General features: G+C 39.9%; 1 protein-coding gene across 2 annotated transcripts; it reads left to right on the top strand.

Moving 5' to 3' along the window:
* Positions 1–6,631: 6,631 nt before the first annotated feature.
* Positions 6,632–20,354, top strand: sub1.L (SUB1 homolog, transcriptional regulator L homeolog). Of its 2 annotated transcripts, none has more exons than XM_018266540.2 (5): positions 6,632–6,780; positions 14,605–14,677; positions 16,669–16,794; positions 18,722–18,830; positions 19,689–20,354. In XM_018266540.2, exons 2-5 carry the CDS (start codon positions 14,606–14,608, stop codon positions 19,766–19,768), a joined length of 387 nt encoding a protein of 128 aa, XP_018122029.1. In that variant the 5' UTR covers positions 6,632–6,780; position 14,605; the 3' UTR covers positions 19,769–20,354. The 2 variants fall into 2 exon arrangements, with proteins under 2 accessions (XP_018122029.1, XP_018122022.1); XM_018266533.2 differs by lacking the exon at positions 6,632–6,780 and adding an exon at positions 7,021–7,045.
* Positions 20,355–20,700: the final 346 nt, after the last annotated feature.

The following is a 20,700-nucleotide window of genomic DNA, read 5'->3' as shown; positions in this document are numbered from 1 at the left end:
CTAGCTGCCTTATTTCTTTCATTTTACTTCTTGACTTCTAATTATTTGAATGATACTGTATGTACCTGCATCAGGATTCTTGAGGTTTCTGTAAGACTAGCAGGTAGAAAATGGTATATATTCACAGGTGCAAAAAAGCCAGCAATGGCATCTGGTACAAGATCAGTTAAGACACAAAAGAAATTGATACATCACGGGACAGATTTATCAAAGGTCGAGGTGAGTTTTCGAATGAAAAAAATTTGAATTTCAAGCTATTTTTTTGTATACTTCGACTAGGGAATAGTCCAAATTTGATTGAAATTTATCATGTACTGTCTCTTTAAAAATTCGATTTTGACTATTCGCCATCTAAAACCTGCCGAATTGCTGTTTTAGCCTATGGGGGACCTCCTAGAACTTACTTGGAGTCAATTGGTGGACTTTGAAAAATCGAAGGTTTTTTTTGGGAAAAACTTCGAATTGAATTTGATCGAATGCGATATTGCTTCGATTCGTATGATTCGAATTCGGCTAAATACAGACCTATTTGATCGAAAACAAACCTCGTCGACCAAAAAACACTTATATTGGTTGGTCTTTTTGAATTTGAATTTCAAAGTTTTTTCAATTCGAAGTTCGACCCTTGATAAATATGCCCCCGAGTGAAAACATTTATAATTTAACAAGTCATTCATGCATCAGAGGTATATTGTCCTCTGAAATCTATTCCTAATCTGTTTGGCTTTTCTCATCTCAGAAGGATGCGCATGTGAACAATCCAGTGGGAGGGCACCCTCAAGAGAAGTCCAGTCCGAATGACGGGTTTTTTTTACTATAAAATCCAAATTTTTTGTGAAAAAAAACCCTCAAATTTTTGGGATTTATTGTACTCCTTGGATGAAAAAAGTCAGAATTTGAAAATGCGGCATCTCAGAACTGCCGAGGTTGTATATAAGTCAATGGGAGAAGTCTCAAAGATATCCTGATCTGTGCTGGGTTTCGTGCAATAATCCAAAGATTTTGCGGTTTTCGAATGCCTTGTGTGCCATTCAGAGGTGCAAGTTAGGGAGCAGCAAGAGGAGGAGTGCTTGGCTGTGCCTCCCGGTGCTGCTGTCAGATTTTTGATCTGACACTCAGTGCAGAGAGCAGCAGTCCTGGTCAGGGGTGATCCTGGCCCCTCCGCCGCCTGAGGCAGCAGCAGTTGCTGCCGCCCCCCCTCCCCAGTGCACTTAACTTTTTGCACCTAAGGGGGTCCAGGAGGGCATCAGAGAGGGCGAGTACGCTAGCACAGAGAGCCTAACCGCGCTCTCTGTGCTAGAAGAGCCGAATTTCCGGTTTGAGAACTGGAGCGGCATTTTTGCTGCCCCTGGTACCTAGTGGGACGCTGCCGCCTGAGGTGACAGCCTCAACTCGCCTCATTGGTGAAGCACCCCTGGTCCTGGTGGTACAAGTACTCTGTGAGTAAGCACTAAGGGGCACGTTCATGCCCTTCATCCCCAGGGTGTGTAAATGACCCCTAGAATCATTAAATTAAGACCTTTGTTATTCAAAGAAAATGTTATCATGGAATCTACTGAATGATGAGAATCTGCCTCTGATCCACAGCCAGGTGGAAATGTGGCTCTATGACAACTATGGCTGAGCTGGATGAGCAGCACACCAGGTATTTTCCAAATTGTATTATAATGTCCTGCCCTGAAGGCAGAACAAGACAGCTAGAGAGAAGAGGGTCTTTTAAAAGGCTTGTTTTGCCTCTGGATTGGAGTGACATTTCACCTTTTAGTGAACACCAATATTTGGATGTGAACAATGGAAGTATGCTAGAATGGTGTCCTATACAACTGTATAATCTTCTTGCATAGGAGCTGGCCATTGTTCCTCCACCTCTTAAATGAAGGGACAAGAATGTGTCGGACAATACAACAGACATAGATAATGTTTCATACTTTGTAACAATAATCTCAGGGGCAGATTTATCAAGGGTTGAATTGAAAATTTGAATTTTTTATGGTCAAAACTGTCAAATTAGACTAGGGAGTTATTCAAATTCGATTTGAGTTTTTTTTAAAAACATTTGAATTAAATTTTCAAGATTTATCATACTCTGGCCCTTTAAAAACTCGAATTCTACTATTTGCCCACCTTAAACCTGCAGAATTGCTGTTTAATTCAGTGTGAGAGGTCCAGGCATCAGTTTTGAGTTGTTTGCAGCCTTCCTGACATTCAAGTTTTTTAATAGGCTGGTTCTGCCTCCTATAAGGATTAATTATATATAGCCTTTCCGTAATTTGGAGCTTTCTGATTAACGGATCACATACCTGTACTAGAAATGTTTGCCATGTTTTACAGCACATAGCAGGCAGTAACAGGTCCATCACAGATCTGTCAAGACAGGCATATTTTTAAAGATTCGCTCATAGTAGTTACATATAACCTGCCTAACTGCTAGTTGATCCAGAGGAAGGCAAAAAAAAACCATCTGAAGCCTCTCCAATTTGACTCAGAGGGGGGAAAAATTCCTTCCTGACTACAAAATGACAATCGGACTAGTCCCTGGATCTCTCGTGCTGAGAGAGCAGATAATTTAAAGGAGAAGGAAAGTCATCTTGCACTTGGGGGTGCCAAATGTTAGGCACCCCCAAGTGATTGTATTTACTTACCTGAAACCCGGGCCAGTGCTCCTAACAGCAGAAAACTGCACCGGCCTGGGGTTATACCAGTGAGCACCACGGAGTGATCCGGCTTCTTCTTTCTTCGAATTTCCCGGGGAATAGCCAACTTTTTAGTTAAAATTCGGGTTTTCACTCTACTGCGCATGTGCAGCTGCGAAAAGAAAGAGGAAGCTGGAAGAGGATCGCTCTGTGGTGCTCACTGGTATAACCCCTGGCCAGTGCAGTTTTAGATAAGTCAATACCTAAATTAAGGGTTTTAGGTCAATCAATACAATCAGGAAGACTTTCCTTCTCCTTTAACAGTTTCCAGGTTCTTTGGGTGTCAGCTACCTGACTGGGCAAGGGATTTGGCCAATTATTTGGCTATAGTAGGATCTGGAAACAACATAATGAACTTTACTTATTCCCACTTGTCTCATCATAATGTGCGGGTCATCCGGAAACCCGCAGTAACACAAGGGGTTGACCACCGGTTGGGCGGCATTGGATTGAAATTTGGTCAGCTGTTGCGGGTAAGGCTTGGATGAAGATCAGACTGGGGAAATACACTCCTCCACTGCTTCCAAAGATTCTCTGTCTTGAGGCACGTACAGAAGTGGGTATGGATCAGGTGTGGGTCCCACAATGGCAACATTTTGCAGGTTAGGGTCACACAAGTTTCACACACAATATTTTAGGAGCTTTACCCATGTTACAGTGAACCCATGCCAGAAGATTATAAAATGTTTTTTTTCAGCCTTGCACAAAATCATGTAGTATTGCTACACTTATTTAGTACTTGCTACAGAAGGTTATAACAGCTGAAACTCATTTGAATACTGCAGGGAGGAAATGAAAAAACCCAAGGGATATTTTTGTAAACTGTGTGATGACTATATTTATAACTTTGTTTCAGAGACTTGTTATATAGTACTACAGTATTTGGGGACAAAGTATGACATTAGAACCAGCTGCCAGTTATACAATATGGATTGGGTTGCCACCTTTTCCAGAAAAAAATACCGGCCTTCCTATATACTTATCGTTTTTCCCTATTATTAACTTTGGGATCAGCCATCATTTTTACCGGCCAGGCTGGTAAAAAAAGGCCAGGTGGCAACCCTAAATATGGGTAAAAACTGCGAAACTGGGTAAAAACGAAGGGGATTATTAACTGAAATCCAAATTTCCTGGTTAATTAATAAAAAAAAAAATCGGACAAAATAAGAATCCCCGATAAAAAAAACCACAAAAAAATCGTCAAAAACTGCAACTTTTTTATCACGCGAATAATCTGAATTTTTTTGTGAAATCGTCGGAAAAGCCCAAAATGTTAGGATTATCAAACGAAACCCAGAGCAGACAATAATATTGTCAAATTGCAAATAGGACTTCTGCAATTGACTTCTACAGAACCTCGGCAGGTTGAAGTTGGAGTATTTTCAGATTCTGACTTTTTGCGGCCTCGGGGTACAATAAATCCCGAAAAATTCTAGTTTTTTTCCCACTAAAAATGTGACTTTTATAGTAAAAAAACGTTTTTATTATTCAAACTTTAATAAATAACCACATTGTTCTATTAAAATTATAGATGCATTAAAGGGATTGTTCACCTTTAAATAAACTTTTACTATGATGTAGAGAGGGATATTCTGAGACAATTTGCAATTGGTTTTAAGTTTTTATTATTTGTTGTTTTTGAGTTATTTAGCTTTTTCTTCAGCAGCTCTCCAGTTTGCAATTTCAGCAATCTTGTTACTAGGGTCCAAATTACCATAGCAACCATGCACTAATTTAAATACGAGACTGGAATATGAATAGGAGAGGGCTGAATAGAATTATGAGTGATAAAAAGTAGCAAAAACAATAAGTTTGTCTCCTGAAGACAAATAATTCAAAAACTATAGAAAAAATGAAGGCCAATTGACAGGGCCGGATTTACCCTTCTTGCCCCCCTAGGCCCAGCTACTGTGCCGCCCCCCCGCCCCCGCATTTTCTGGAATAACTTCTGCCACAGCCACTGCTGAATGATTTCAGTTGCAGGCTTGCAGCAAGGGGCGGGCCGCGGGCAGCCAGCCAAATTCACATTATATTGGGCTGATACAATGCTTTGGCCTGGGCCAACAAATAGGTTTACATTGGAAGCCTAAACAGACCAATTGGGGTAGGACCACATTAACAGCACAATGCAATCCTTACTCAATAAATATCTGGCCAATTTTAGTGGACTAAACTTTAGGCTGCAGGGTTATCAAATAAAAGAACAACAAATTATTTTTCTGTCTTTATTTTCCTTTTAACTTACTTGATGGGCCAACTTCTGAAAAGACTAGCACCATGTGATGTTCTAGTACCCTCAGCTCAGCTGAGTGAGGCTGGCTGCAACTTCTGAAAAGACTATGTGATGTTCAAGTACCTTCAGCTCAGGCTGAGTGAGGCTGGCTGGGCTGGCCGCTGGCGCCGAGTGACGCATGCGCAGTCATGTGACGTGATGACGTCACCGCGCACAGCGTGCGCTGCGTGCCGTGCGCATACTGAGTCTGACTGTCTGACTGCCCGGAAGCGATCATCTGCGGCCAGAGAGAGTAGAGAGCTGAATGCTGACAGGCGCTGCCGGCTGCCGCTGCACACACAGCAGGACTCTGCAGCCGGAGCCAGGAGTGGCAGCCGCGGCCGCCCCTAACATCTTGCCGCCCTAGGCCCGGGCCTAGGGGGCCTTTCCCTAAGTCCGGGCCTGCCAATTGAAAGGTTGCTTAGAATTAGCCATGCTATAACATACACAAGTTAACGTAAACCATCACATTAAAGGAGAAGGAAAGCTACAGAGGCATTTTATTGCCAATAGATTAGCTGCAATAGTGCAAGCTAGAATGCTATATTTATTCTGTAGAATGTTTTACCATACCTGAGTAAACAGCTCTAGAAACTCTCTGTTTGTTTAGAATAGGAGCTGCAGTATTAACATGGTGTGACATCACTTCCTGCCTGAGTCTCTCCCTGCTCTGGGCTCAGATTACAGTAGAGAAGGGAGGGGGCGGAGGAAGAGGAGCAAACTGAGCATGCTCTTGCCCAGGGCAATTAGGTTTAAGCTGAAGGCAGGAAGTCTGATACAGAAGCCCATGTGTACACAATAGAAGGAAAGAAATGCAGTTTTTCTTTTGACAGGGGACTCAGAGCAGCACTACTTTGGGGTTTTACTGGTATATTTAGATGGACCTTTCTGATAAGGCTTACTTAGTTTTAACCTTTCCTTCTCCTTTAAATAGAATCCTTTTAGGGGCTTCTCTGAAAACTGGTCCAAAAACCCATGATGGAAATTTTCTGCAGACATGGTTATATAATACAGCAGTTTCCTGAGATAGGCCCCACCAGTCGGATTGCCACCTGGCCGGTATTTTACTGGCCTGGCCGGTAAAAATGATACTTGATTCCAATGCTATTAATAGGAAAAAAGATAAATATCTAGGAAGGCCGGTATTTTTTTTCCTAAAAAGGTGGCAACCCTACTGCCAGTTAAGGTTGCCACCTGGCTGGTATTTTACCGGCCTGGCTGGTAAAAATGTTGTTTGATGCCAATGTTATGTATAGGGAAAAACCATAATAATATAGAAAGGCCGGTATTTTTTTCCAGAAAAGGTGGCAACCCTAGTGCCAGTGGGCAACAAAAAGTGGGGTTTTGCCTATTAAATGAATGGCAGTTAAATCAGATTTAGTGGGAAATGACAGGGTGTTTCTGGTGCAGTCCAGGGGCCCAAATTGTCCCTGGATTTAGCTTTTTTATAGCTATAACATGACTATTCTGTTTGACTAATCCAGCTGCTAAAAATTAGCAACACCTTTAATATTTGAAAAAAAACTGCACATTATTTAATCTACAGGTATTACTGCTCTGGTGACCCCAAACTGTGTAATGTGACTGTGGAGGGATCCACCTAAACACTCATTCTGTCCATTTCCAACTACAGAGGACAACGATGGTTGGCAATATGGCGGGCGCTTTACCAATCACAAGATGGCCGCCAGAATCACAAGATTCTCGAGATACCATATAATTTTTATGACAATTTCCCGCCGCTCTCCCGCTACTGGCGTTACGTCACTTCCGTTGAGGAGCGATCACAGAACCGCACGTGGTGCTAGCAAACAGGTAAGTTGCCGGTTTTCGGTGTCCTGTTTTGTACATGGAGATTGCAGGGTCGCGGTAGTGAGCTGGAGCGGGCTGGCTGGGAGGAGATTTCTCGTCTGCTACGACTCTGCGTTCGACCTTCAGCGCATCTTATTATAATATGGTGGTACCGTCTGTGCAACTGGCGGGAAGCTGCTCTGCCTGGCGGGCTTCGGGCATTTCCGGCGGTGATGGCTGTATTCGGCAGTCTAATGCTCCCCGAGGCAGCAGATGCCATGTTAGATGGGTAATAGCGCAGGAAAATGGCGCTTGCTGGGAGAAGGAGCTGGAAAACATCGTCGCGTTAATTAGGCTTCATTTTTACTTTGGTTTACAACAAAGACGCATTGTTACTAAGGGCTCAGTGTCTCCTTTGTATTAATCACGTGCTGGGCTCTGGGGTTCTGAGTTCAATCCCCATCAGGATATAGTCGTTTTAATTACACACACACCTCTTGACTCCTCATAGAAATCCCCTGCTATGTCTGTGTGTGTCAGAAAGAGAGAACGCCTACGTTGTAAGCTCCTTTGACTGAAAGATCTATGTACATTTCTGCATAACGGGCCATCATTAGGAACCTCAGGGCCTCAAACTACTACATTGTCAGGTCCCTCCTTTATTTTCCACTTCTGACCCCATGGCAGATGTTTCTTCCAATATATATAATGGAGCCACTAAAAAAAAGACCTGGCGGATGCATGGCCACGCCCCTGATCCACTAGCCACGCCCGTTAAGTAATAAAAATGCTCCCAAATATAACATGATTGAGATCTGCTCTTAAAGGGGACCCATAACCCAAAGAAATTATTCAAAATCCTATTTTATCACATTAGTCAAGCAAAATGAACTTTAATTACACAATATAAATTATTTGAATCTTGTTTCCATCAGTCTGGGAATTCATAATTATATCAAGCAGGCAGCAGCCATTTTGTGGACACTGTTATTAAGACAAGTCTTGTGTCATCTCAGAATCTTGTTTGTGCACCAGAATGGGGGACCTGATGTCCATCCCCATGCACAGGTTACACAATTAAATGGTGAAGAGAACAGGGGGAATGTGGGGAGAGCAGTGACATGTAGGAAGTGCTGAATGGAAAGTGAAAGTAATTGCCTAAGGCATAGAGGAGGGGCAGACAATATTTGATTGACAGCTGAGATGTTTAAATGAGCCAACAGATATGAATGCTTTAATAAAAAATAGAAATTGGATTTCATGTTTAATTTAAAAAGGACTTTTATTATACAGCTTTTTGTGTCTGGTTGACAGCTCCACTTTAAAGGGGTTGTTTGCTGTAACCTTTCGGATGATGTAGAGAGTGATATTCAGAGACAATTGGTTTTTAATTGTTTTTTTTTTTAGTTATTTGGATTTTTATTCAGCGGCTCTCCAGTTTGAAATTTCAGCAATTTGGTTGCCAGGGTCCACATTACCCAAGCAACCGTACAAAGGTTTGAATAAAGACTGGAATAGGAGAGGCCCTGAGTAGAAAGATGAGTAATAACAAATACATTTGTGGCCTTACAGAGCATTTGTTTTTTAGATAGGGGTCAGTGCCCCCCCTCCACACCCAATTGGAAGCTGGAAAGCAAGAAAGCAAATAATTCAAAAACTATACAAAAATAATGAAGGCCAATTGGAATGTTGCTTATAATTAGCCATTCTATAACATACTAACACCCATATGCAATAAAAGACACTGTTTTCCCAGGAGCAGTAACCCAAAGCAACCAATGAAATATTTGCTTTTAAACAGGTCATCAGTGAATTCTACTTGCTAATTGGTTGCTATGGGTTACTGCTCTTGGGCAAACTTAGCATCTTTTTATTACATTACCCCATAAAAGCTAATTAACGGTTGAACCACCCCGTTAACCTGAGTGACACTTATTTGGCTCTTTGTTTAGAATAACAGTTACTTAGACCCACAGCAAAATCATTTTAAGGCCCCCAAAAAGTGCTTGTCCAATACCAAAGTCTGTCACTACAGCTGTCCCAATGTAAAAGGGGTGGTTCACCTTTATGTTAAAGTGGACCTTTCACCCAGACCTAAAAAAGCTGTATAATGTCCTTTTCACATTATTTTTAATTATTTTATTAAAGCATTCGTAGCTGTTGTAAACTTATTTCCAAATCTCGGATGTCAATCAAATATTGTCTGCCCCTCCTCTATGCCTTAGGCAATTACTGTCACTTTCCATTCAGCACTTCCTAGATATCACTGCTCTCCCCACATTCCCCCGCTCTCTTCACTATTTAATTGTGTAGCCAGGACATGGGGATGGACATCAGCTCCCCCATTCTGGTGCACAAACAAGATTCTGAGATGATACAAGACTTGTCTTAATAACAGTGTCCACAAAATGGCTCCTGCCTGCTTGCTATAATTATGAATTCCCAGACTGGAGGAAACAAGATTCAAATATTTTATATAGTGTAATTAAAGTTTCTTTTGCTTGACTAACATGATAAAATAGGATTTTGAATAATTTTTTGGGTGACAGGTCCCTTTAACTTTTAGTATGTGATAGAATGGCCAATTATAAGCAGCTTGTCAATTGGTTTTCATTATTTTTTTTTTATAGTTTTTGAATTATTTCCCTCTGTCTGACTCTTTCCAGCTTTCAAATGGGGTCACTGACCCCTTCCAAAAACGAAATGCTCTAAGTCTATAGACTTTTATTGCTACTTTTTATTACTCATCCTTTTATTCAGGCCTCTCCTATTCATATTCCAGTCTCTTATTCAAATTAATACATGGTTGCTAGTGGAATTTGAAGACTTATTTTTAAGCATCCTTGAAGGAAACCCTGATGTTCCCAGGCAGCCTCCTCTCTCTGTCTTTGATACCTAATTGCACACGTGGTGGCCCGTTTATAAACACTGGGCACATTTGCACTTGGGCAGTGACCCATGGCAACTAACCAGATGTTTGCTTTCGTTGTTTTGTCTGCTGATTGCTGATAAAAATCGTAGCACTGATTGGTTGCTGCCCAGGTGCAAATCTTCTCCGTTTTTATAAATGAGCCCCACAGTATTTTTACAAAGGATGCACCAATTTGTTTAGGGATTACATAGTAACATAGTAAGTTAGGTTGAAAAAAGACACAACAGCCATCACGTTTAACTTTCACTCTATTTTAACCCACCTAAATGCCAGAAGCCTCTCCAATTTGCCTCAGAGGGAAAAAAATTATTTCCTGACTCCAAAATGGCAATGGGACCAGTCCCTGGATCAACTTTCTCCTGACAACTTCCTTGACTACTTGGTGGTCAGACTGGTGGAAAACTGAGCAGCAGGTGGCGCTGTTGTAACACAATTCATTCATGTTAACAGTACATGTATCCTTTAATATCTTGGAATAAAAACAAAATAAATAATGAATGTAAATGACAAAAGTGCCTAGAATAGCCCCCTCATCAATTTTACTTTCGCTTATTGAAAAGTTTTACTTATCCTTTAAAGGAGAACTTAACCCCCTGTTATGTCAAGTCTCCGTTGGCCTCCCCTTCTGCACAGTCTTGGCCCAGAATTCTGATAAAGCCTTTAACTTAAAGGGATTGTTCACTTTTAAATTACCTTTTAGTATAATGTAGAGCAGGGGTCCTCAAACTTTTTAAGCAGAGGGCCAGTTCACGGTTCATCAGACTGTTGGGGGGCCGGACTATAGTTTAAAAAAAAAAAATGTACAAATTCCCATGCACACTGCATATATCTTATTTGTAGTACAGGTAGTGCAAAAAAAATCATGAAGAAACAATACACTATTTAAAAAATGTACAATGAAGAACAATTGTAACTAACATAAACTTACCAGTATTTCAATGGGAAGTGTGGGCCTGCTTTTGGCTGATGAGATAATCAATATCCGGTTCCATGTTTGTCACTGCAAGTCGTAACAAGTGATGCAAGTGTGCATCAGTAAGTCTGGATCTGGTTGGAGATTTCAGATTTTTCATTCGGGAAAAAGTCTGTTCACAGACATAGGTGCTGCCAAAGATGGTTGCCATTTTGAGTGCATGGTTCCTGAGATTAAGATATGTCTCAGAGGGGAGAGATGCATAGAAATTAGTAAGGCTGCTTGCTTTGAAAATGTCTTTTCTACAATTCTGTAGTTCGGCCAGTTCCATTTGGTAAATCGGATCAACAATTTCAATTTCAACAGAAAATGGGTTCCGGAAAAGCTGTATCTCCTGTTCATGGAGATGAAGCTCTTTAAATCTCTTTTGAAACTCCCTTTGCAACATTTCCAGTGAATCCACACATGTTTTGTTTGGGAATGCAACTGTTGGTTTCTCAGCTAACAGCTTTTGAGTAGAGGGGAGATGGCAGAAATTTTCCTCCTTCACTAGTTTAATGAGGAGGTCCAATTTTACTTCAAATGCTTTCACATGTGAATGCATATCACAGATGAGCTTCCCCTTTCCTTGAAGTTGCACATTGAAACTGTTGAGTAGCTCTGTTACATCGGTCAGAAAAGCAAGGTGCCATTTCCATTCTTCATCTTTAAGCTCTGGTACTTCTTTGTTTTTTGAAAGCAGAAAATCCGAAATCTGTGGAAGTAAGTCATAAAAACGTTTTAAAACTCTCCCTCGACTCAGCCAACGGACTTCTGTGTGGTACAGAATATCATCATAGGCAACATTCAGCTCAGACAGAAATGCCTGAAACTGTGGTTTAGTGCATGAGCCCTAATGAAGTTAACACAGGACACCACAACTTTCATGACAGAGTCCCACTTCAGTGATTTACAACACAGCGCTTGTTGGTGGATGAGGCAGTGTATGGCTATTGGACGTGAATGGTTGAGTTGGTCCATTTCTTTGTTAATGCGTCCCACCACTCCTTTCATAGACCCCACCATGCTAGGAGCACCGTCAGTTGTCACACTGGCTAGTTTAGCCCAGTCTAGCTCCAAATCATTCATAGTTTGGTAAACCTTTTCATAGATATCCTCTCCTGTTGTTGTTCCTTTGATGCTTTGCAGTGCAGCAAGCTCCTCTGTGACTTCAAAATGATCATTTGTCGCACGAATGAAAATTAGAAGCTGTGCAGAATCACGGACATCATTGCTTTCGTCGAATGCCAATGAAAAATAGCAAAAATTTTTTGAGGAGTTTTGAAAATTTTGATGCAAATTGTCCCCCATTTCTTCAATCCTTCGTGTAATTGTAGGTCCTGAAAGACTCACTGTTCCAAATAAATTAGCCTTCTCTGGACACATCTCTTTGGCAACAGAAAGAAGACATTCTTTCACAAATTCTCCCTCCACAAATGGTCTGCCATTGCGGGCTATTAGCTTGGCAACTTGAAAACTTGCTCGCAATGATGAAATATTTATCTCCTTCTGCTTCACAAATGCATTTTGCTGAGTTGTCAATCCATGTTTCAGTTTTAATATCTTGTCTTTTCTCCCTTGTCCGACCAAGCAACCATATTTGTATTTATGTTTAGTTTCGTAGTGTCGACGCAAATTGTATTCCTTGAACACAGCCACTGAATCGTGGCATAACAGACAAACAGCTCTCTCCTTGCACTGCATGAAAAAGTAATCATAGGTCCACTGTTCTTTGAATATCCTGCACTCAGAGTCAACTTTTCTTTTCCTTGACATAATTGTATTGTTGTCCACCTGTAGAATTTACAGATCCACCATAAGACACTGTGATAATTACATTAAAATAATTATAACAATAACATAGTAAATGAGATGCAGAATTGTTAAAATCAAGAACTGCTGCACATCTCTGCAGAACAACATTATTTCCCTATTAATACTCTGCAGTACTAGGCTGTAGTGTACATGTGGGCATGCACAGAAAGTGCTCTGTACCCAGGATAAAGGTCCTAATGAGGACCGAAACGTTGGAGACAGATACCATGCTTCAATAAAGACAAGATTTTAACAGTCTGTTAAAACTTTAATTTTTAACTAATGGGAGTGCTGGCCTGGAGATAATTGTATATATGACTATATATATATATATATATATATATATATATATATATATATATATATATATATATATATATATATAGTCACACACACATATAGCTTTATGAACTGCCATTCCATTTAATCAACTTGTAATTCATTGACATTTATTGACTACAAATCCATTGTTACACTTCATTAATCTTGTAAAAATAATTAATTCAATAAGCATATAATCAATTTTTAAAAAATTCATCGTAAGCACTCCCAGTAAAAAAATCATAGCATACCCAGGGATAAAGAGAGATGGAGATGGGCACCAAAATAAAAAAAATGGGGCAGAAATAGGGCAAACAGAAATTAAGAGAACTCAGGGGTTTAAATGTAAAATTAATGCATTTCATTAATCATGTAAAAATAATTCAGTGAGCATATATAATCAATTTTTAACACATTCATTGTAAGCACTCCCAGTAAGAAAATCATAGCATACCCAGGGATAAAGAGAGATATAAAGATGAGGCAAAGGAGTAGTATGGAGATGGGCAGCAAAATAAATAAAATGGGGCAGAAATAGGGCAAACAGAAATTAAGAGAGCTCTGGGGTTTAATTGTAAAATTAAATTAAAACACTTCATTAATCATGTAAAAATAATTAATTCAGTGAGAAGATGCAAGGGAGAATGTATGGAGATGAGCAATGCAACAAGATTTAAAAAAAAAAAATGGGGAAGCAATAGAGAAATAGGGCAAACAGAATTTAAGAAACCTTGTAAAATTAAATTAAAGAAGTTGGTGGTGGGCACAGTGTGTGTGTGGGTTTTGGGAATAATTAAGGTTAAGGCCGACATGTTCCCCCAATTAACTTTGCTCACCAGCGCAGTAGAAGAGACAGGAGCAGCAGATTCCGCTCAGTTGGCAGAGGAGCAGTAGGTTACTTTTTAGCCTGCAGCCCACCAAAATGCGCAGCCACAGCCTGCCCTAGGTCGGATGTCAGGAAAAGCGCCAAATCCAGAGCGCTCCCTGATGCGCCCCACGCGTAGCACGCCTCAGTGACGTCATCAGGGGGCCGACGTGAACATGCGTGCATACATAACTGATGCACCGCTTGTTCAAATGCCCAGTTAGTCCAGCATAGCCAGCGTGGGCGAGGGCCGGGTAAATGACATTGGAGGGCCGTATCCGGCCCGTGGGCCGTAGTTTGAGGACCCCTGATGTAGAGTGACATTCTGAGACAATTTGTATTTAATTTTTAATTATTTGTGTTTTTTGAGTTATTTAGGTTTTTATTCAGCAGCTCTCTGTTTTGCCATTTCAGCAATCTGGTTGTTAAGGTCCAAATTCCCCTTGCAACCATGCATTGATTTGAATGAGACTGGAATATAAATAGGAGAGGGACTGAATAGAAAGAGGAGTAATAAAAAGTAGCAATAACAATACATTTGTAGCCTTACAGAGCATTTGTTTATTTAAGATGGGGTCAGTGACCCCCATTTGAAAGCTGGAAAGAGTCAGAAGAAGGCAACTTAATAAAAAAATAAAAAATAAATAAATAATGAAGACCAATTGAAAAGTTGCTTAGACTTGGCCATTCTATAACATACTGAAAGTTAACTTGAAGGTGAACCACCCCTTTAAAGTTGAGACTTTGTCTAGTGCACACGCGTGTTCTTGGGACAGCACAGAGGATCTATGGGACACTGGCTAATGATGGAGGCACCCCAGGAATGGTAACCCAGGCCACTGCTACTTTTGAGCTCTCTTGGTTCTAAAGCGATAATATTCACTGGGGACAGTGATGTACAACAGAAAATAAAATCTTTGCATTAAAAAAAATGTAGTATTTTATATTTGTTTTGCCTTCCAGAATGCCAAAATCAAAGGAGATCGTGTCTTCAAGCTCATCTGGAAGTGATTCTGATAGTGAAGTTGACAAAAAGGTGAGGACTATCGGAATCATTTTTTCATCATGCCACTTGCATACAAAATGTTATTGGTTGTGACACTTTTAAAATGGCCTTTAACACCATCTCCCATAGAGCTTATTTTGAACAAATAATTCACATTTTTTCTGTACTAATAAAACAGTACCTTGTATAAGATGGGAACTAAGTTGTATGCATCTATATTGGAGGCAAAACAATCCTATTTCATGTCTAATTAATTTTTTATCAACCTTAAACACAGAAAGGAGGGGGGGGGTAGCCAATCACAGCCCTGCAGTCACACAAGCAAATACAGACTTTAGTTCCTTATCAGGTCAGCCTAGCTGCTGGGTATGGGACCTGTTATCCAGAATGCTCCAAACCTGGGGATTTCCAGATAACACATCTTTCCATAATTAGGATCTTAATACCTTAAAGGGGACCTGTCACCCAGACATAAAAAGCTGTATAATAAAAGTCCATTTCAAATTAAACATGAAAACCAAATTCTTTTTTTCATTAAAGGGTTCATAGCTGTTTAAATTCATTTAAAAATCTCAGCTGTCAATCAAATATTGCCTGCCCCATCTCAATGCCTTGGCATAGAGGCGGGCAGGAAATTACTTTCACTTTCCATTCAGCACTTACTAGATGTCGCAGCACTCCTCACATTCCCCTGTTCTTTTAACCATTTAATTGTGTAAACAGTGCTTGATTATTTCAAGCCTTCAGAATATTTAATTGATTGTATTTAGAAAGTTTCTTATTTCAGTATGATGAAGCTTATATTAAATTTTCATTTTTGCAATAGTTCCCCTTTAATGTTACTGTCTGGCAGCTCAGTGACCCATGCTGAACTTTTGCAAATTTGCTCCATTAGTTGATACATTTCTCAGCAGCATCTGTGGGAATATTGGCAACTGTTGTATCAATTCCAACAGTTGCCTTTAAAGTGGACCCGTCACCCAGACACAAAGCTGTATAATAAAAGTCCTTTTCAAATTAAACATGAAATCCAATTTCTATTTTTTATTAAAGCATTCATAGCTGTTGTAAACTCATTTAAACATCTCAGCTGTTTATCAAATATTTTCTGCCCCTCCTCTATGCCTTGGGCATAGAGGCGGAGCAGACAATTACTTTCACTTTCCATTCAGCGCTTCCTAGAAATCACTGCTCTCCCCACATTCCCCCCTGTTCTCTTCACCATTTAATTGTGTAGCCAGGACATGGGGATGGACATCAGGTCCCCCATTCTGGTGCACAAACAAGATTCTGAGATGATACAAGGCTTGTCTTAATAACAGTGTCCACAAAATGGCTGCTGCCTGCTTGTTATAATTATGATTTCCCAGACCGAAGGAAGCAAGATTCAAAAAATTTAAATAGTGTAATTAAAGTTCATTTTGGTTGACTAACGTGATAAAATAGGATTTGGAATATTTTTTTTGGTGACGGGTCCCTTTTACGGTAAGTCTTCTAGAAACTCATGGAAACATTAATTAAACCCAATAGGCTGGTTTTGCTTCCAATAAGGATTAATTAGATCTTATTTGGGATCAAGTACAAGTTACTGTTTTATTATTACACAGAAATAGGAAATCATTTCTAAAATGTGGATTATTTGGATGAAATGGAGTCTATGGGAGATGAACTTGCTGTAATTTGGAGCTTTCTGGATAAGGGATCCCATACCTGTAATAGATCCAATACCTCTATTAACGTTTTTTGGGAGCAGTAGTCTTGCTTTCATCCTATAAGTGCTGAGAATCATTACCTTTAACTCCTGCTTACAGTGTACTTGAGTACAGCCATTTCTGATATTTAACAAGATTTTTGCTTCACAAAAATATGTTGCAGGTTGTGCTTTTATTTCACAGGTAAATGGGCTGGTGTAGACTAGTTTGACACTTTGAAGTAGACAGTGAGAAACTCTCTCTCAACAGCGGGTATTGGGATCTAAAAAGAATAAAGTGATTGTTAATATATTTACAATTTTGTTAAAGGTGAAGAGAAAAAAGCAACCACCTCCAGAAAAAGAAAAGCCAGTGAAGAAGCAGAAAACAGGGGAAAGTTCTAAGGGCGGAGCTTCTTCAAGGCAAAGCAGTGGCCCTGAGGATAATATGTTCCAGGTAAAAAAGAAAAAGCAATGCACTGATGCTAATGGGCTAATGTTGAAATCATAGGCAGTATGTGATTGTAGTGTTCTGTTCCAAAAATTTAAAGGTGGCCATTTTTGCATAGCTTTGGTTGGTTTAGGTTGTTTTCAGACCATGTATGGGCATGTTGAGCAAGCACCACTCAATCCCACCAGATTTCAGCATGTCTGTCCCTATTACAAACTTCATCTGCAGATGCTTCTAACATAGATGGGACATTGGCAGAAATAAAAGTGCAAAGGGTTCCGGTTCCTTCTTTACCATAAACGGGAACTATTGTGATAATGAAAATCGAATAAGCCCTTTATCACATGGAAACAAGGTGCTTTCTTAAATTAATCAGTAAAAAAAAGTGTAAACTGCATGGGAGTTTTGGCAAATGTCACTCGTATGGGAAGGGAAAGCTGCATGCTGTCTATATCAGACGAGATTAGATCTGAGGGTGTCTAAAAGACTTTTCCTTCTTACGGAAATACATTTAGGGGGGCTATTTTTCAAAGGTTGAGTTGCGTTTCTCCCGAAAAAAATTTCCAGGGTAGTTTCACTAAAAACTAGAATGTTTTGGGATTAAAAAAAAAAACAAACAAATTTTTCGAGATTTATTATGCCCCGAAGCAGCGAAAAGCTCAAATTCTGAAAATACTCCAGCTGCTGATGTCATGTAGAAGTCAATGGCAGAGGTCTCTTGAACCATTTGAAGATGTTTTTAGCCTTCATGATTTTCGGGGGTTTTTCCAAGCTTTTTGCCGATAAATTGAGTATTTGAGCCCCCCCCCCCGATTGCATTGATTCAAGTTGTTAACATTTGGGTTTTTTCATAAATAAGCAAACATTTGACCTTTGATAAATAACCCCCTTAATGTCAATGCATGACAAGGTTTTTCTCAATCTCCTGTGTAGTTTAGTCTTTGCTCTTTATTATCCCCTTCTCAATCTCCTGTGTAGTTTAGTCCTTACTCTTTATTATCCCCCTCTCAATCTCCTGTGTAGTTTAGTCCTTGCTCTTTATTATCCCCCTCTCAATCCCCTGTGTAGTTTAGTCCTTGCTCTTTATTATCCCCCTCTCAATCCCCTGTGTAGTTTAGTCCTTGCTCTTTAGTATCCCCCTCTCAATCTCCTGTGTAGTTTAGTCCTTGCTCTTTAGTATCCCCCTCTCAATCTCCTGTGTAGTTTAGTCCTTGCTCTTTAGTATCCCCCTCTCAATCTCCTGTGTAGTTTAGTCCTTACTCTTTAGTATCCCCCTCTCAATCTCCTGTGTAGTTTAGTCCTTGCTCTTTAGTATCCCCCTCTCAATCTCCTGTGTAGTTTAGCCCTTACTCTTTAGTATCCCCCTCTCAATCTCCTGTGTAGTTTAGTCCTTACTCTTTAGTATCCCCCTCTCAATCTCCTGTGTAGTTTAGTCCTTACTCTTTAGTATCCCCCTCTCAGCCATCTCTCCCTCTTTCTCTCTCTCTGTCACATTTTGATCTGGCATTTCGGTTGTCAGGCAACAGCACGAGGCTTTGTAGGATTGTATTCAATTAGTAAAATATTCTATGAAGAATAAAAAAAAAAGAAAGATTGCTGAGAGGTGGAGAGTGAAGATAATATGGATTCGCATTACAGAATTTTGAATAGATTAAAACTGGTCTTTTCATACTTCAAATACGGTGCTTATAGTTCTGGGGATTGATAAGATTTATTATTTACCCTGTAAACATCCTCTGGGATGAACCGAATAATCATTTTAGAATTCTTGTTTTAGGGATTCAGCCGAATCCTGAACTGAATCCAGCCATTTTTGTTGGCATATTAAATGGATGCTGCATGCATATTGCTATGTCTGGCAAATTTTTGTAGGGTTTAGAATTGGTTCTTTCAGATGTGCTTTTTGTAAGCAATTTTAATCTCTCTGTGGCAGATCGGAAAAATGAGATTCGTTAGCGTTAGGGACTTCAAAGGAAAAGTCCTGATTGACGTCAGAGAATACTTCATGGATCAAGCAGGAGAAATGAAGCCAGGAAGAAAAGGTAAGTCACGGCACATGCAAAATAGAAGTCAAGACTTAGACACTTATATTTTCATTGCTCTTGTTTAGGTGATGCACTAATGCTAAGAATGGGGCGCTCTATCAAGCTCTTCAACATACTTCAGGCCATTAAATCCCCTAGAAGGGGGCTGCCTGCAGTCCTTCAGTTGACCAGCCTTGATGTAATGTTTAAAACACACAGATTGGGTACAGCTTTGTTTAGAAAACAAAAAATATAGAGGAATGTGGAAAATCTGATAAGAAAACGGAGCTAAAAAACTAAGCTTATTAAAAGTAAATGCTTTAGGGCCTAGCGACTAATCGCCTTTTCATCTGGGCGACAATCTCCCCAAACTGCCTTTGCGAGTCTTCCTGTCCGCTAATGAAAAGTCGCCTGCGCTAAAGCACACACGGCGCTTTGTTTTCCGAAGTTGCCTCACGAGGAAACTTTGGGCGACTTCGGATATCTCCCCCCAAATCTGCCCGTGTGTCTCAACCCTTAATATGCAAAGGGAATAATGCCTTAGATTGTAAACTCCGCTTGGGCAGCGATTTATGGGAGTGATGCATAATCTCTGTAAAGCGCTGCAGAATAGGTCGGACCTACATAAAGGATAATATGGGGTATGGGATCCGTTATCCGGAAACCCATTATCCAGAAAGCTCTGAATTACAGAAAGGCTGTCTCCTATAGACTACATTTTATCCAAATAATCCACATTTTTCAGATCCATTATCCGGAGAAGCCCAGGTCCTGAGCATTCTGGATAACAGGTCCCATACCCGTAATAATTATAAGAAAAATGTGAATTACTGTGTATATAGATTTTTAAAAATTGTTTATGCTTCCCATTTTCAGGTATTTCTTTAAATCCTGAGCAGTGGAACCAACTGAAGGAGCAGATGTCGGATATTGACGACGCAATAAGAAAACTGTAGAATTCTACCTACGCCTTGACGAAACCATGTTTTCATTTTAAGCACTCTTTTTACATTTGCTGTTTTACTTTTTTTTTTTTATACACGCTATTGTACATTTGGATTGTAAAACAATTTGTCGGCTATTACACTTAATCTCTTCACAATTGCGTAGAAATATACACCACGGTGCAATGTGAAACATGTTTTTGTTTAAAAGTTACCCATTACAAATTATCTTTAATTGTTTGAAACAGATGACACATTTAAACACTCACTTTTTTTCCCCCTTGATCCGTAAAGGGCAACTTAAAAGGACTGTGCAGACTCCACACATTTTGTTTATACTAATGCGTAGGGCTACTGTACCACTTTCCACAGCCGGCAGCCTTAAGCAGCTTAATTTACAGACTTCTTTTTTCCCCTACAGTGTTTTCAACATTTCTCCTCCTTGATGCCCCTACACTTATGACACTGGAGAAACACAAGAGTTAAGTGCAATGTAAAGCAAGGGTTAAAATGCAACATAGCCATGTGCATTAGTATAGACAAAATTAAGAGAATTTTTGCTGGGCCTTAAGTTTCCCTTGAACACAATGATGATGTTAAAGGATAAGTAAACCTTAAAAATAAGTGAATATAAAATTGATGAGGGTGCTATTCTAAGCACTTTACATTCATTATTTATTTTTAATTCCAAGATATTAAAGGATACATGTACTGTTAATATGAATGAATTTTGTTACAACAGCGTCACCTGCTGGTCATTTTCCCACCAGTCCGACCACCAAGTAGTCAAGGAAGTTGTCAGGAGAAAGAAAGAGGCTGCTCTGATGTTCTTCTGCTAGGAAAGATTTGAGAAAGGTTTCTAATTGTTTTCCTAATCAGAAGAACATCAGAGCAGTCGCTTTCTTTCTCCTGACAACTTCCTTGACTACTTGGTGGTCAGACTG

Source organism: Xenopus laevis, chromosome 1L, assembly GCF_017654675.1.
Source record: "Xenopus laevis strain J_2021 chromosome 1L, Xenopus_laevis_v10.1, whole genome shotgun sequence".
Taxonomy (NCBI): domain Eukaryota; kingdom Metazoa; phylum Chordata; class Amphibia; order Anura; family Pipidae; genus Xenopus; species Xenopus laevis.
This window is presented reverse-complemented; position numbering and strand designations above follow the sequence as displayed.

Coding starts and splice junctions, on each gene's coding strand:
- sub1.L (XM_018266533.2), top strand. Junction 16,795..18,721: donor CTGAGGATAATATGTTCCAG/GTAAAAAAGAAA, acceptor TCTCTGTGGCAG/ATCGGAAAAATGAGATTCGT. Junction 18,831..19,688: donor AATGAAGCCAGGAAGAAAAG/GTAAGTCACGGC, acceptor TCCCATTTTCAG/GTATTTCTTTAAATCCTGAG.